Source organism: Cynocephalus volans, chromosome 1 (genome assembly GCF_027409185.1).
Source record: "Cynocephalus volans isolate mCynVol1 chromosome 1, mCynVol1.pri, whole genome shotgun sequence".
Lineage (NCBI taxonomy): Eukaryota > Metazoa > Chordata > Mammalia > Dermoptera > Cynocephalidae > Cynocephalus > Cynocephalus volans.
Window position 1 is genome coordinate 228,671,094 of NC_084460.1, and position 16,695 is coordinate 228,687,788.

A 16,695-nucleotide genomic window follows, 5' to 3' on the forward strand; every position below is an offset into this window, starting at 1 on the left:
CTCCCCTCCATACCATAAGTACACAGCCAAGTTCTCACATACCCAAAAGTCATTCTGAGGGGAGAAAGGAGACTCTAGAAGACCAAGTGTTTATCTAAAGAGATTATCTAATCCACCCTTGATAGGGAATGGAATTGTCAACAGAAAAAACAGCCTGAAAGAAGATTGTTGGAATTGGAAAAGCCCAGGATATCATTAATTGGGAAAAGCCAAGATTTCCCATTCCCCAGAGTCTATAAAGATGCTCAGGTTAGCCACTGAAAATAATTAATCTTGGGGGGTGGGGGTGGAAGGGAGCTTTCATGACTCCCCTGTTTTTCTTTTAATGTAGCTATGAAATGTAGCTCACATTAAAAACAGATGTGGAAAATGTTTTAAAAAGTGCATGTATGTGAATAAAGCAGAATATTTCAGTGCTTTGTACTTCTGAAATTTCAGTAACGGGAAGGAGTGCATGATCTGTCCATGGGGACAGATTCTCTGGAGATGCGGTTCAATTCTGAATATCAAAGTACAGAGCAATGAGAAGATGCTTCAGTTTCTTTCTGCAAAACTACTTTCCTACTGACATTGTCAAATTGTTATGTGTGACTATATACTCTGACTGGAAGGCTAATTGATGAGCAGTTTTTACCAAGTTTACTGAAAAGAACAGAGCTTTAATTTCACTTGACAGATTATTAAATTGGGCTTTTATACTATTTGGTTAGTTCAAGCCAATTATTCTTTTGAGTCATAAATATACAACTGCCACATAATATAATATCTTTTAAGCAATAAAGTCCCAAGACTTAAAAAAAAATTGGAACTAGATTGTCCCAGTGAATAAACTACACAGCAGTAGCTGCCAAGAGCAGCTTTTGGAAGCCATATTAACTGTTTCAGGCCACTAGGATTCCATTCCTAGGGCCTGCTCTTCGAATTGTATTTCTAATGATGATGGTTTGTCACTTAGAAATTCATTCATACTTTCTCCCAGAGCTCCCCCTTGTGACTTGTGACCAGTGTTGAGGCAGTGGTTGTAGTAATGAAAATGCACACTCTCGGGGAGGCCCTGAGATTCCCCCAGTTTCTATCATGGGACCTTACTTAATTTTCATAATCATCTGCTATTTTCTACTTATGCGTTTCTTTACTGGATTATTGTCAGTTTTCCCTCATTAGAAAATAAGTGTTATGAAAACAGAGACCTCATTGTCTTGCTTACCCCAGTAACCTGTTTTTAGAATAGCACTTGGTCCTTAATGGGAACTCAATAAACATTTATGTAATGAGTATACTTGTGAATGTTGATTATGGAGCTATTTTTCTTTATAAGAAGTTAGTGAAGGAAGATCAAATCTGTGATTTTTTTAACTACAGATAGTATCTTATTCTTAGTCATTATTTATCAGCTGCACTAACTATGCAACTATCAACGCAAAAGATGATTCCCAGAAATTATTAAGTAGAATACCTAAAATAAACTCATTTGTATAGCAAAGGTATGTAGATTACTATTGAAGAGTAACTTATTTAGTACTTCTCAACATATCTCCTAGTCTGGTTCAAATGAGACTATAATTCAGATTTTCAATTTTTCACCCATTAAATTCAAGTTATATTTCATATCTTCTGGTTATTTAGAGTGTTGTATATTATTTTATGTCTTTGGTTTTTAATAAAGCCCATGGGTTTTAACAGTATTAAAATCTCAATATATTCTTTTAAGCTTATCTATAAAATATTTTTAAATATCAAACTTAGTCATCATTTAGTAATTGAAAGTTTTAGGCCACCTTTTAATTATGTGCTTAGTTATGAAAGTATGCTACTAACCAATATCTTTACTGTTTAAAGAAAGGTAATTTTTCTTCTCTTTTAGCTTGAGAAGTCAGACCTAATAAAAATGAATGTCACCCTAAATATTAATTTAGAGCCCAGAATCTGTGAGTTTTAAACTTAGAAATTAGTATTTTCCAAACCCTACCATTAAAAATGATTGAATTAGAAACACACAAGCAAGAAACCTTTCAGAAGCCTTTTCCTTTTCCTCCCCTATACACGTATAAGATTTAAAATTTTGTTTTGCTTCCTCTTTTCTCTTTTAATAGAATGAATGTGAATGAGTATGAATAGGTACCAGATAAGTTCTGAAATTCCCCCCCAATTTTAGTAAAAACATACTCATGCATAAATTATTATTAATGTTGGTTTGAGAGTTTTCAATAGGGAGGTTCGTTTACAGTTCCTGTCTTTCTGAATAATAACCATCACATAAGTTCCCCCATTTTAAGAATGGATCACAGTTTGGGGAAATGAATAAATCAAAATCCAACTGATTTGGTTATACATCAAAACCAGTAATCACTGTAAGAATAATTAAAATAGTGACAGAACTCAAACTGTAATGGCATCTGGTCTGTAAAGAGAAGGAAGGAGCCTCCGTTATAGTCTTTACTCATCCTCATGGCTGCGGTGTTCTCTGACTTCATCATTATTGGTCATTCTTCTCAAGATCAGAAATGAGAATATTTTCTTCTAAATGTACTGCACTAAAGTTGGTTGTAGAATAGTAAGGATTCCCCAACCTTGCCAGTCTCCTGAAGAAGCCACTGTTCTGCTTGTACACGTAGAAGGAAAGTGTGAAAATGGCCAGAATTACTATCAGTGTCAGTGCTACTGCAAGAGGAACGATGCTGTGACTTGGTCCTGAAAGAAGATGAAAAAAAGGAAAACTTCAATGACCATGACGTAATTATGGATACTGTCACATAGTTGCTTTCTATTTTACTATTTCTAAGAAAAATCAATATGTTTTCTATTGTTCCAAACCTACCTTTCACTGGATGCTCCTTTACAGTGTGAATATCTAAAATCAAATACAAAGAAAATTGAAATGAAGTTTTTCTTTTAATTCAGCAAAATTATATCATTATTTATAGCAGTGATCAGCAAATGATGGCCTGTTGATCAAATCTGGTCGCCTTTTTTTATAGATAATGTTTTATTGGAACTCAACCATACTCATTTGTTTATGTATTGTCTACAGCTGCTTTCGTGCTACAATGGCAGCGTGACAGAGACCATATGGCCCCCAAATCCTAAAATAGTTACTATCTGGCCCTTTACAAGGAAAGTTTGCTAGTTCCTGATTTACAGTAATCATCATTATTAGTGTCACGAACACAAACACACTAACACACTGCCATTTTTTAAAAATTATACTCCTTTTTTTTATTGAATCAAAATCGATTATACATATTTTGGGGGTTGAACACTGAGATATGTTGATTAAATCAATATTACTAGCATATATATTGCTACAAATCGTAATTATTCTTTATGCCCCTTGTCCAACCTCTTCCCTTCCCCCATTGCATCCCCCTCCCCCCTCTAATTGCCCTAGTTTTCTTCTCTCCTTCTGAAAGAATAATGGTTACTCTGTTAATTTGTTGCCTAGATGATCTGTCCAATGCTGAGAGATGTAATCAGGTCCCCTAATATTATCATAGAGCAGATGCTTCTTCTGTCACTCTGAAATGGGTTTTGTGGACAGAGACATCCTCTTCTTTTCTTTGTCTCTGCTGGTGACTCTTCTTGTGTGAATGCACTCCAGTGGCTGGTGGACCATCTGCGTGGTGACAGTGGCATCTAGCCACTTTTGCAGCAGCCATGGTTATTGTGGTGGCTGTGGTGGGCCACCCACGTGGAGGTGCTGTTTTTGGTATGCTCCTTGGCACTGGTGGTATGCCTGGTTGTGGGGTGTGTTTGGTCCCCTTCTCCATGCCTCTGGTCCCTGGGCAGGCCGCAAGGTGCTGGCGCCATGTGCCTGGTTGTGGGAGAGGGGTCCATTCCCCTTCTCCATGACCCGGGTCCCTGGGTGGGCCCCAAGGTACTGGCTCAGTGTGCCTGGTTGTGGGAGGAGGGTCCGGTCCCCTTCTCCATTCCTTGGGTACCCAGGTGAGCCCCGAGGTGCTGGAGTTTTGTGTCTGGTGTGGGAGGAGGGTCCAGTCCCCTTCTGCATGCCTCTGGGTCGGGCGGGCCCCGAGGTGCTGGCACGGTGTCCCTGGTTGTGGGACAGAGGTCCAGTCCCCTTCTCCTAGCCTTGGGTCCCTGGGTGGGCCCCGAGGTACTGGCATTTTGTGCCTGGTTGTGGGAGGGTGGTCCAGTCCCCTTCTCCATGCCCCGGGACTGTGGGAAGGCCCCAAGGCGCTGGCTTGGTGTGTCTGGTTGTGGGAGAGAGGTCCAGTCCCCGATTCCATACCTCGGGTCCCTGGGTGGGCCCCAAGGTGCTGGCTCAGTGTGCCTGGTGGTGGGAGAGAGGTCTGTTCCACTTCTCCTTGCCTTGGGTCCCCAGGCAGGCCCTGAGGTGCTGTACATTGCCATTTTTTTTTTTTAAGCTAAAGAATTTCAATTCAGTCTCAGCACTGTGCTGCAATAAAAATATGAGTGAAATACAGTCCCCGCATGAAAGGAACTCACAGTTTTGTTGTGATCTGATGTGGAGTTTGTCCAGCGATGATAACATGACTGCCTTTATGCAAAGATTGTAAAATCAGTGTCTTCTCAGCTTTGCGATCTCAAGAGTCTTGGGAAATGAATTATAGCTCCTCCATTCAAAAAGCTAGAGGGTTCCTGTTTTAGGACTTTCTACTGCAATATAGCTCTTTCAAGTAGACTCTATCTCAAAATTTGAACTCTGTTATTTTTGATCTAGGTAAAGATCCAGAGAAAGATGTAGAGAATGACCCAGAGGAAAAGGAGTGAATGGATTTGCGAATGGAGGAAGTGCCTTGGTGCTCTACTTACACTCATTCACTCTGGTACACTTAAATGAAATATCAATCTTGTTACCAATGGCAAAACAACGTTAAAAAAAACAACAACTTGTTTTTGTAATTTAAAAATAATGTCATATAACTTTGCATTAAACTATTAAAAACATGCATTATTTGTGTTTGGATAAAAATATTTTTAAAAGAAAGACTGTTAAAAGATATTCTCAAGATAGAGGCAGTCAGGGGTAGAGAAGGAGCACTTAGAAAATTTGGAGGGCAGTCCCTGATGTAGCCTCAGTGTGGACATGCACTTTGCTCATGTGCAAAATGGAAATATTTTAACTGTTTCAGAACCTTGAAAAGTTGTTGGGAATGATGTAAGACGTGTCATGTATTATAGGAAGCTTCAAAGTCCTGTATAGACACGAGTGTTTCCAATTTGTTCTTGATAGTTAAATGCTAGTGATAACTTGGCATACTATTTATTAGGCTTGGGCATGTTTTCCACACAGACTTTATACTCACTCTACTGGGGTTTTCAACATTGGTGCCCACACCTACAGTTTTTCTCTTTCATTCCCAGTATCTAATCAGTTCCAAGGTCTGATGATTCCCTCTTCCCATTTCTCTCCTTCTCTTTTGTTCCTAGTTCTATTACTCAAATTACAGATGCTGCTCTTTATACCCAGATGAGTGCCACCCCACTGCAGGTATCCACAGAGCACACCAGGGTCCCTGTTTCCTTCACCATGCATTTCAGTGCTTTAGCCTGATGCTTGTTGTGAATGGATCCTACATTACTCTCCAACTTTATTCCCATCACCCCCTAACACGAGCCCTTTGCTCCAGGATAAGCTCATTCTCAATTGCTGCCTTTCATCCAAAATGCCTTTCCGCCTCTGTTCCAGCTCCTAAAATTCTCTTCATACTTTGAGGTCGCAAAGCCTCATCTCTCTGAAGCCTTCTCTAGTAGCACAGGCCACTCCCTCCTTCTTTATAATACTGGCTTCTAGAAACTGTTGTGATTATTAAACACATTTCCACCGTCAATGATCCTCCTGAATATTCTAACTTAGAAATCTCTGCTGTTGTTTGCACCTGACTAGAATTTTCTGGCTTAGAGTTCTAAAAATTTTTTATCAGTAAAAACTAAATATGTTACTCAGGATGAAGTTAAAATATGACTTTTATGACATGTTATACTTGCAACAGAGAATACTTGTCTGCAACAAACATAGGCCTATATTACATTTCCAGAGCCAAAGATAAATCTCAAAATTATGAGTAGCAGTTGTCAGAATGAAAGTTGCTGGTTTACATTTTTAGTTCTCTTTGCTTGAGGTAAACTGCTTTTTACCCATTAGGTTAACAGCCAGAGTGATACAAGAAAGTCATAAAGTCTTTGAGTTGATCTATGAGTTTTTTCTTCACGTTGGAGAAAGAAGGAGCTAAAATGTTTGCTGTTTTGTTTGACAGATGATAATGTCAGAATCTATCTGAATATTCTCTAAATACTTGGGTTTTAAAACATTTGAGTGTTAAAGAGGTGGGTCAACATTATTCAGGGTAGAATCGTAATGAAGAATTACCCTCTGACTTTACCCACCTGTCTCCATTTTACATATAAATCCCTTTTTTTCTTGACATGGGGACAGCTGCCACACTCCTTCAGGGATCCTCAGGGCAACACACTGGTGGGGCTTGAGGTGGCCCATGTCTGGCTCTCGAATGCCCCAGTTTGACTGGTTTGCAAGAGTTCCATCAAACCACCTTATGGTTTCACCTGTGGAAAAATTGCGGATTTATTGTGAATTATGCACATGGTTAGCAAACATACCAAGATTTGAATGAACCATAAAAAGCAGCCCCTAAATGTAATGAGAGTGTCTCCTTCAACTCAGTAAGTACAGTCATGAACTCAATATCAAGAGGTAGGTATTAATAAGTTGCCTTGGGGACAACTCTATTTTAGATATATTTTTCTAATTTAGTTCATTTAGGATATCGTGTTTCTTAATGTAACTGTGAATTTTGAAATATTCCATATCATTTATAATCAATTTAAAGAAATCATTTTCTTTAGAAAAGAAAAATCTTCTGCAGTTCTAACATCTATATCATTACAAAACAATGCACTTTCTAAAAGAATTTTACACTGTACCAATGGGGAAGAGGCTGTGCAAGAGTCCATTCCGTGTGTAGGCGAAGGGGGATGCACTGTCTGAAAATAATTTAAAACTAACAATAACACTAACTAAAAGTTGGTCTGCTTTTTATTATTACTATCTGCTAGAAATTCTAAACAATGACAGTGATTAAACTACTCCTCACAAGGGTAGGCTCACCCCCCACTTTGGTACACCACTGTAACAAGTCCTCCATACCAATTAAAATAATTTTCTTTACAAGTACCTTGCAATAACCCTCAAGTGTATAAAGCAAAGAATACCATGTTTCCATTTTATTACAAACTCTGGTTTTTATGAACAGCAAATAAGAATTCTAAGAGCACAATTTATCACTGAAACATTTCCATAATTCTATTGTGCTTTTATAACATTTAGGAACCTGGGGCATTTCCAGGTAAATATGGTTTTGGTAGCTACATGAGCAGGTCTGTGGACACAAATCCAGCCAAGCATCTTCACAATAAGTATAAAGATACACTTGTTCTTTGTTTTATTTTTGGTATTCTGGGTTTATTTCAAAGGATAAGAGGGTATAGAAAAGGGTAGCAGTGCTGTTTTTGGAAGAAATGGCTTTAGGATTCATGCTATTTTTTTCACAGCAAATGTATCCAAGGAGAGTTTTCTGGCTCACAGATGCCATTATCATCAGTCTTAACAACTGTGTCTTTATTTATGCCCAATCCTCTTCTCAACCCAAATCACTTACTGTTGCTATCAAATTGAGCATTCAACCAAACCATCTGGACAGAAGAACCAAAGGCAGAAAGCTCTTCTAGGAGAAATGAATTTTCAGCCTCATCCTTGATTGTTAAAAGATTAGATCCTATAAAAAAGATAAGAAGCAAATGAACTAGTATTTGTGTTTACATATAAATATAATTTTTAAAATGTCTCATACCACTGTTTGTAAAGCTCAGGTTTTGCAAAGTAAAAATGTCCATTGTAAACAAGTGATTTTTGATTAAAAATTTTAGAGTAACACCACACTTATTAAAAAATACAAGCTTGCACTTAAAAAGTTAAAGCACAGAATATTAATTTTAGGAAACATTAAAAATTCATAATGCAAATGCATTCAAAAGGAGCACTTTCTTGAGAAAGTGCAGTATGCTATCACAAGTAAGACATCATCTTGGGTTTTCAAATTCTGCACTGGACATTGAGTTTCATATATTACCTGTCCCCCAAACAAGCAAATTCAGTAGTATTTTTTAAAATAGTTTTTGTTGCTCCTAAAGTTACTAAATAATCAGATAAATGAAGAAAACCATATTGTTTACTGAAATGTCAAGAAGGAACACATAAAAGCATTTTACCCTCACAGAAGAATTACCTTCCTTTTTGCAAAATTCATGAGCAGCCTCAAAACTTGTAGTGTCTAGGACTGTAGAAAAACTGTAGCAATTATTTTTAAATTTTATCCAGGGAATGGATGTTTCTGAGCACAGCTCTGAGTGTTCAAATGGTTTTGTTTCTATAAAGAAAAACCAGTTATGATTTCAGAGTGGTTACTGGGTATATTTACTGAGATAAATATTACATTACATTCTATGAGAGACCAAAATAAATATATGTGGCAAGATTTTCACAGTGATACCCTGAAAGATTTGGTTTAATGTAAATGATTGCAAAACGAGGACCAGTTTATAGCATTTCTGGCACAAATAATCTTTACCTAAACATAACAGGTGTAATAATGTATGTCACAGGCTTAGTTTGTGTGCTGCCTGCGTGAGGATGACTGTCTTTCATGTTTACAATTAGTATCCTAAAGGCTGGAACAACGGGGGGATGTGATTCATAGAAATAGCGACAGCTGAACGACACTAACAAAAGGGAATCCCAAGTGTACAAAATGTGTTCCATGCAGTGCTGAGTATCACAAATTTTAAGTTATTACCCACTAATAAACCTATGAGAGAAAATAATACATCCAAGTATCGTAACATACCATAATGTAAAATGAAGAAGGGAAATTTGAGGGGGACTTTACTTCAGAGAGCAAGCCTGAGAGTGGGACACATCCATGCTGAGATCCTGGCTCTGCCCCTTACCAGCTGTGTGGCCCTGGGCATGTTACCCTGTAGCTTGGTTGCTTTATCTATAAAAGGGAGCTAACAACAATATCTTTCCTACAAGTTGATGAGTTTACATGAGTTACTGCTCAACACTCCCTATACCCTCAATAAAAGCATTGTTGTCAAAAAGGGAAGCACAGATTTTATGGTGTTCTAGAAGCAGAATTGTTTTCCAATATATAAATATATATATAGCGCTATCATGTACACTTAGTTCTGAATTGTTTTGATCTAAGGTTACGTAATGTGTGTGCTGCTTGATATAGTACCCAGAATGTAAGCAAATACATGTGCTTTTACTAAATGAGAGATTTAAAGGGAGATCAGCTAGTGTCAGGGAACTCTCGTTATGCACACCACAGCAATAAAGGGAGAGTGGCCCTGGTGTAATGGGATAAACATCACATTAGAGAGTGAAGAAACTCAGCTTCTACTCCCAGTACTGTTGATAGACAGCTGTGAGTTCCTCAGGAAGCTATTCAATGATCTGACTTTAAGTTTTATCATTATTAAAGGGCTTGAGCCAAGTGAACGTTAAGTATAAATGAGGTATTATGCAAAGTGCAGAAAAGACATACAATCCAAATAGTGTCAGCTATCATCATCACCATCATCATCATCATAGCTCTAGAATCCTGTTAGTCTTTGATTTAAATATAAATCCTCAGTCAAGGTCCTCTGCACACACTCTTAACACACGTTTCTAGTCTGATTTCCCACCTTCCCCTAACCCCTAAACTGTGAGGCAGGTGACTCTCAGCACCAGCCTTGCCTTACACATGCCCAGTCCTGTCTTCTTTCTGTGGCTTTGTCCAAGCTTTTCTCCTCAGAATGCCTCTCCATGTCCCATCATTGTGCATTTACATCCTACTAGTCTGTTAAGGCTCCTCTTCACTGTCATGTCCTTCAAAAATCCTTTCTACTTTTCTCCAAATGGATGATGCATCCATTTTCTCACCGACCCCTACCATACTCGCTACCTCTCTGACATCATTTGGTGGCCCTGCTTGGTAAAATTATTTGTCTTTACATCACCCACCAGACCAGAGGCTTCTTGAGGCCAGAGGCTTCCTACTGCTCATCCTCATATCCTCTGCTTAGCGTAGTGCCTGGATAGAGTAGGTGCACGGGACGTATTTCTTGAGTGGAGTAGAAATGAACCTACCAGTGGGCACGTGACAAATGGCGCCTTGCAGAAATGACTCACAGTCGGTGCTATGCCAGCGTCCACTGGTGTCGGCAAAAACACAGTCACCGAGGAAGGATGACTCCTCATCTTTCCAAAAAGTGAAAGAGGATTTGGTGCCATCTGACCAGTCAAAATTAAGACCATTCTATGGAGGGAAAATGAGTCATCATTTCCTTGCCAAGACTTCTAATGGCGTCACCCAATGCTCCCTGAGCATCCCATACCTCCCACTTGATTAATATTCCACACATTTTTTTCAGAGTTAGGACAGCTTGTGAGTACAGCCTGACACAAAGCAATATCTGCCACAAACCATATCTTTATTGGTTTTTAGGAATTCTTGGCTCCCCGCCACCATAATCTCCTGGTAAGTAGAACTAGGGGTTGGGACAGAATAGAATTTACTTTTCATTACTTTGAGTGTGTAATACTTTTATTTAAGGATAAAACTAAAAGCCTGGATGGTTAGCTCAGTTGGTTAGAGCACGGTGCTAATAACAAAAAGACCCAGGGTTTGATCAGTGTATTGGCCAGCAAAAAAAGAAAAGAAAAGAAAAGAAAAGAAAAGAAAAGAAAAAGAAAAGAAAAGAAAAAATCTAAAAGAGAAATCTTATTCTTCAGACCACATCCTTGCCAAGAAAAAAATGTGTTAAATTTCAAGGAGTACTGAATTAATTAATAATCAAATTTCTAGGCAGGAACCATGATTCATTTCTGGGGAGGCGATTCCTTAAATCCAATAAATTACCCAAATGCAGTGCTTGAGTTTAAGATGTGTTCCAGTGCACACATGAGACAGGATCTAGGGGTAGGGGTACTTGGAAATTTTCAGAGAACCTTTGACAGGCATTGATTAATTAGGCAAGTGGACATTTACCCTAAAAAGGTGTACACCCTTATTTTGTAGTCATAGGCTGCTCATAAGGTTGGTCAGTAGTTATAGTATAAACCAGTTATTTAGATGTTACATTTACTATTATTTCTGAGAAAAGTTTTTCTGTTCTAATTTCAGCGGCTATATCACTAAGGAGGTAGACGTAAAACTTAATTACGCAAGAATATTCCAAGGGACTTAGGACACCTACATCTGTGGTGAACAGTCCAATCCAGTGAGCGTGTCCAAGCCGGCTGAGGATAACAGTGAGGAAGGACTGCTGATACTGGTCTGTAATGCTGACCAGTTCTGCTCCGTGCTTCAGGCAGATTTTTATTGCTGTATACCAATTCATGTTTGCATTAATTATTTTGTAAGTTCTGTTTCCATATTCTAAGATATTGGGGATTGGATACATATCAGATGTATTTACATTATGTCCAGAAGTATCTAGAACAAGAACAACAAAAATCATTTGTGTGGCATGGGATGAGAAAGGAGGAGGCAAAGCTTAGCGTGGATCCCTGTCACCATGATCCATGTTGATCAGAGTTTTTCTTCCAAATTGACTATTTCAAAATGAGGACACTACTTGAAAGTGTAGGTAATGCCAAAGAATTAGAACACTTAGGAAATTTAATGAATGCATTGTTCGAAAATATAAACATAGACTGAGCCTTTTGTAGAAGATTTCCCATGTTTGATCATCCCTTGTCAAACTGAGCTCTTTTTGGTGGAACTGATGGTGATCTCCTTAGGTAGGTTTCATTTCACTAGCTACAAGGGGCCTAACACACTGTGCTGGCAGAACTTAACGCTTATTAATAGAACACTGACACATAGGAAGTCATATACTGCATTGCAAACCTAATTTTACAAGTGCATATTCTCAGACAAAACACTTGATTATACTTTTGATATGTGTATGATAGTCATTATCATGTTTAATGTTTACCTGTTTCAATTCTAAAATGAATTTTTAAAAAATTAAATTAATGCTTAGAAATACATACAGTTCTTATAAACAATTACTATTAATATGTCACCTGTCAGAGACAAAATTTACAAATTAAAAGGCAAGGTTTTCCCACACATGATCATTAGTACTTCCATGTTCATGAGCAGCTGTGATCATGTGAAAACTAAGTGCGTGTTTTATAGACAGATATTTCCTCTTTAAAATGTGCATTTACCTTTTTGGTCTGTATTATGTTACATACTAGAATAGGCTAAATTTAGGAAACCTAAAACATACAAAAAGGTAAGAGTTTCTGCACTATCTGATTCAAAGTGACTTGAATTCCTCTCTGTGTACTGGCTTTATTACATTTAGGGTAGGAAAGGAGCATGGTGAGGGGGGACAGGTCAGAAGACCTGGGACTTAATCCCATTCCTGGCCCTAACTGGCTAAGAGATCTTGGGCAAATTAACCTTTCTAAGACCTCAAATTTCTGGTCTATAGGAGATTAACAGGATCTCCCTTGGAGGGTGTGGCTAGAACTCAATGAGATATCCACAAAGGGCACATACTGTCCTACCTGGGACAAAGTAAGCACTCAATAAATGTTGCTTTTTGCTCCCCTCTCCTCTTCTGCTCACAGTCCCCCCAATAAAAATGGCAAAGTGGGAAACTGACTTTTATCTACAACTGTTACTCAATATAGCAGTAGTACGTATTATAAAACCAAAGTGAAGTGAATCTATTTACCAGCTAAATTGTGATGGATTGCACTTTTATCACCCACTGATTCTTTGCTAGACGTCTGTTTACTGGTCTATGGTTATTTATACAAAATCAATATAATACCAAAGTAGCTATTTAAAAATAACAATTAGCAAAATCAAAGTAACTAAAATTTTTTGTATATGTAACCCAAATACCAATTTGACTGTTTTTCCCCCACTGGGTTATACATCCATATTTTTACATATATGAATTTCTTCCTGTGTAATTAATTCCATCAAGTTTCGAAACATAAGTGATTTTGAGCAACATGATTTTGCCACCCCCTTCCCCCAAAAAGAAGATCTATTGGAAACCAAATTCAAACTGGGAGTCTTGACTTTGTCTTTGTCTCTCTTTTTATTCAGATTTCTGTATTTTTTTAGGCAGATAAGAGACTTTAGGCTCAAGGCCAATGTAAGCACGTATTTATCTGGCAAATAAAGAAGAGGAGCAGAACTTGGGTATTCATGGTAGGGTATGAGAATCTGTGCAGTTGAATAAAACTTTTCAGAAATAATAATAATAATAATAATAATAATGAAAACCTCTATCATTTGTTCAACATGTGGTGGGAACTATGCTTAACATTATTTATACACAAAGCATGTGAGATAGTTATTACTCCATTTTACAGATGCAGATTCAAGGTTCATAGACGATAAGTAACTTGGCTGAAGTTTATTTACGGAGGTAGGGTGGGAACCCATGTGGGGTGGGCACTCCAGGGCCTATGCTCTCAATCACCACTATTCTATACTGTCTGCAGAAGAACATCTGCATTGTTTATCCTAAAAATAAAAAAGAGAGAAAATGATCAGAGGGTAAATTTCAGGAAGAGACCAACATGAAGGTAATAGAATAGAATCATTGTATTTAACCGAAAGATCTTGAGTGTGTAACTTATTTTTCTACCTCTCAAGTTCTTCATCTCTAATATGGGGAAACTTTTACTGAATTCACAGAATTGTCTTGAGGATTTTGTGGCACAGTTTGTAAACCCAAGGGACAGTGCCAGGTATATCATAAGTGTGCAAGTACATGGTATATTGATATTATTTTTTCCCTACAAGGCTCCAATCTTCTCATGTTACTCTTCTTAGTACAGATCTAGTATCTTCTTTCAGTTCTTGACCTCTATTATGCTTACATGATAACTGAGAAACAGAAACGGAATTTCCCTGGAATGGTTTTTCTGGGTGGGTTCATTCTTAGTATTACTAAAGAATTCACATGTATGCAACACTAAGAAGTAAAATTCATATTGCAAATAAGCATATGTGAGTACTAGGCTGCTCAGAGTTCCACACTGCTCCAGACATTAACTATGGCCTTCTAGGGTGGTGCAGTACAGGGATACCCAGCACTCAGTAAAAGCATGAAGTTATGTTATTTTCATTTTTATTTCTCAGGGTCACTTATGGTGCATTCCTACTGCTCATTGACCCCAATGGCTATCTGTTATAGTATGACTTTGGTATTCTGCACCAGAAACCACTGGGGGTTCTTCCTTCAGATCTAGGAACACACTGCATAATATAGTTAGCCACAGAGAAGATTTTTAGGGTTCCAAGAAAGGAGTAAGAATGAGTTGGTTTATTTCCCTGATTCTTTTCCAGCATGTTCTCAGTAGCTTTTTTTTAAAAAATTGCCTAAACAGACACATAATCCCAGAACAAAGCACTAAAGCCATTCAATATGACCAAAATGGATGCATAAACTTGATCATCACTCAAGTGACCTCTGCAGTCCTTAGAACCCCACTAAAGGGCATAATCCTACAGTAGTAGAAATTAAATGACTGAATATATGTACAGCCAAAGAATAAGTGCCTGACACTGTTAGCTGTGAAACTGTTATCTCTACAGCTGTGTAAAACAAATACGGAAGAGAATGATCGACCATGGAAATGAAAGGAATAAAATAACAAATATTTCTTACCCTGAATTTTTTCACAAACAAACCCATAGCCTTCTTTTCCACAGTCTTCAAAATACCATTTTCCAGTGAAATGAAAATTAGGATTACTTGACAGCAATGCACAAAGAGAAACGTGTTTGTGAACTTCGGTGGTGTTATGACTTGGAATCTTTAAAAGAAAACATGTTATCAAAAATATGGTAACAACATTATTATAACATTGAAATTTTTATTAAGGAAATAATTTTTAAAATTAAAACACCATTATTCCTTTATTTGCATTGAATAAACCAGCTCACAAATCTTTCATAACCTACAAAATAAACAATTATTGTGATGAATAAAACAATTATATTTATGGAACACATGAAAATTATATAAAATTACATTATTAAAATTAATATATTAATAACAAACTAATACAAATTTATACCTACAAAATATAGAAAGTAAAAAAGAAAACCTTTAGTAACAAGTCTTGAACAGTATCTCTTGCTAAAATGATTTCTAAAAAATAAATCTAAAAACTTACATTTATTACATCAAATGGAGACCAGTTAGAATATGCCACAGGCTTTCCGTTTAGCCATTTTTCATAATTGCCATTTTGTAATCCTATCCACACATTAGTGGTCTGGCCAAAAAGATTCATAGTAATGAAAGCTGAAAAACAGGAATACATTATCTAATCTAATACTGTAGGAACCACTGGGTAATCATTGAATTCTGTTTATAGCTATGATTATATATAATTGACAGCAAACCTTAATAATGGATCAATTGTAGGAATTTGTTACTTTGTCGTTGTTAAGATAATACAGTTTCTTTCACTTTTCTTTCAGTTTAAATTGACAGAAATTAGCTGGATGAGGTTTCATCATATCATTAACAAAACAATTTCCAGTGTTCACTCAGTGCTTTTCTAAACAAAAGAGGATTTATCTACTATATTTAAACTAAAATATACCATTGCTTAAATATGAAATAAAAGTGTATAGGTAAATCTAAAGGTATCTAAAAAATCATACCATGCAATTATAATAGACGATACCTGAGATTATTTTAGCCACTTTGAAATACAGATCATAAATACGTCCTTATTCTATCCACTGTTATTGGTGAGACAAAAGACTCTAAAACTCAGCAGTTGATGAGCGATGCAGTGTACTAAGTTCTACAGATGTCATGACATAAAACCTTAGAGGTCAAACTGAAAGTTTATGTCATCAGCAATATAATATTTTAAATGTTGGATATGTTAGTATTTTGGGGAATAATTTAATAAATACTTGAATAAAAATGGCTATTTTGGTCGGGTTGAACACCGAGTACTCTACCTTGCTCCACTTCACTTTCAATGGCAACCAGTGTCCCTCCTTCTTCAACACAGAAATCTCGAGCATGTGTCCAGTTCTTCCCATTGCTTGGGTTTTTGGGGATATTCACCAAAAGGCACTATCAAAAAATGTCAAAACAAAGTGTTCGTTTCCATATTTTTCTAAATGGATTGAAAATTTCCCAAAGACACTGAGGATCAGCCTGGAAAATCCTTTATTTTTTATTTTATTTTTTATTGGTTATGGATATTCATGAGATACAAAGCTGATTGTCACCCCTCGTCCCCATGATGTGGGGCCAGATTCATACTGGCAGCATACCCATTACCACAAATTGCATTTGTACCCCATGTCCCCCACCCAATTATCCCCAACCTCCCTCCCCCCCTACTCCACTTTGTAGCCCATAGAATGTTCTCTCTCTCTGCAAGTCTGGAAAATTCCTTATAATTTCCTTGGACAGAAAGAACTCATTTTCCTTATAACTGCTCCAAAGGTGTGAAAGTAAAACAAAGAGGAGCTGCTTTCAGGGTGAGTCAGCAACTTCCCTGCATTTGCATCAGGCAGGAACAGAAGCAAGGATGTGTTTTGTCATGTGGGATATCAAAACAATTCTTCTGCTCCA

At 37.3% G+C, this 16,695-nt stretch overlaps 1 protein-coding gene across 1 annotated transcript in view; it reads right to left on the reverse strand.

Annotated features, from left to right (window-relative positions):
• Window positions 1-2,166: 2,166 nt before the first annotated feature.
• PLA2R1 (phospholipase A2 receptor 1) overlaps window positions 2,167-16,695 on the reverse strand; it is a 132,805-nt gene continuing 118,276 nt past the window's right edge. The window contains 11 exon segments of the mRNA XM_063106482.1: window positions 2,167-2,484; window positions 2,486-2,691; window positions 2,819-2,851; window positions 6,367-6,543; window positions 7,656-7,772; window positions 8,283-8,423; window positions 10,193-10,361; window positions 11,302-11,540; window positions 14,755-14,902; window positions 15,266-15,396; window positions 16,071-16,188. Of these exon segments, the coding sequence (XP_062962552.1) occupies window positions 2,437-2,484; window positions 2,486-2,691; window positions 2,819-2,851; window positions 6,367-6,543; window positions 7,656-7,772; window positions 8,283-8,423; window positions 10,193-10,361; window positions 11,302-11,540; window positions 14,755-14,902; window positions 15,266-15,396; window positions 16,071-16,188 (1,527 nt within the window). The 3' untranslated portion in view covers window positions 2,167-2,436.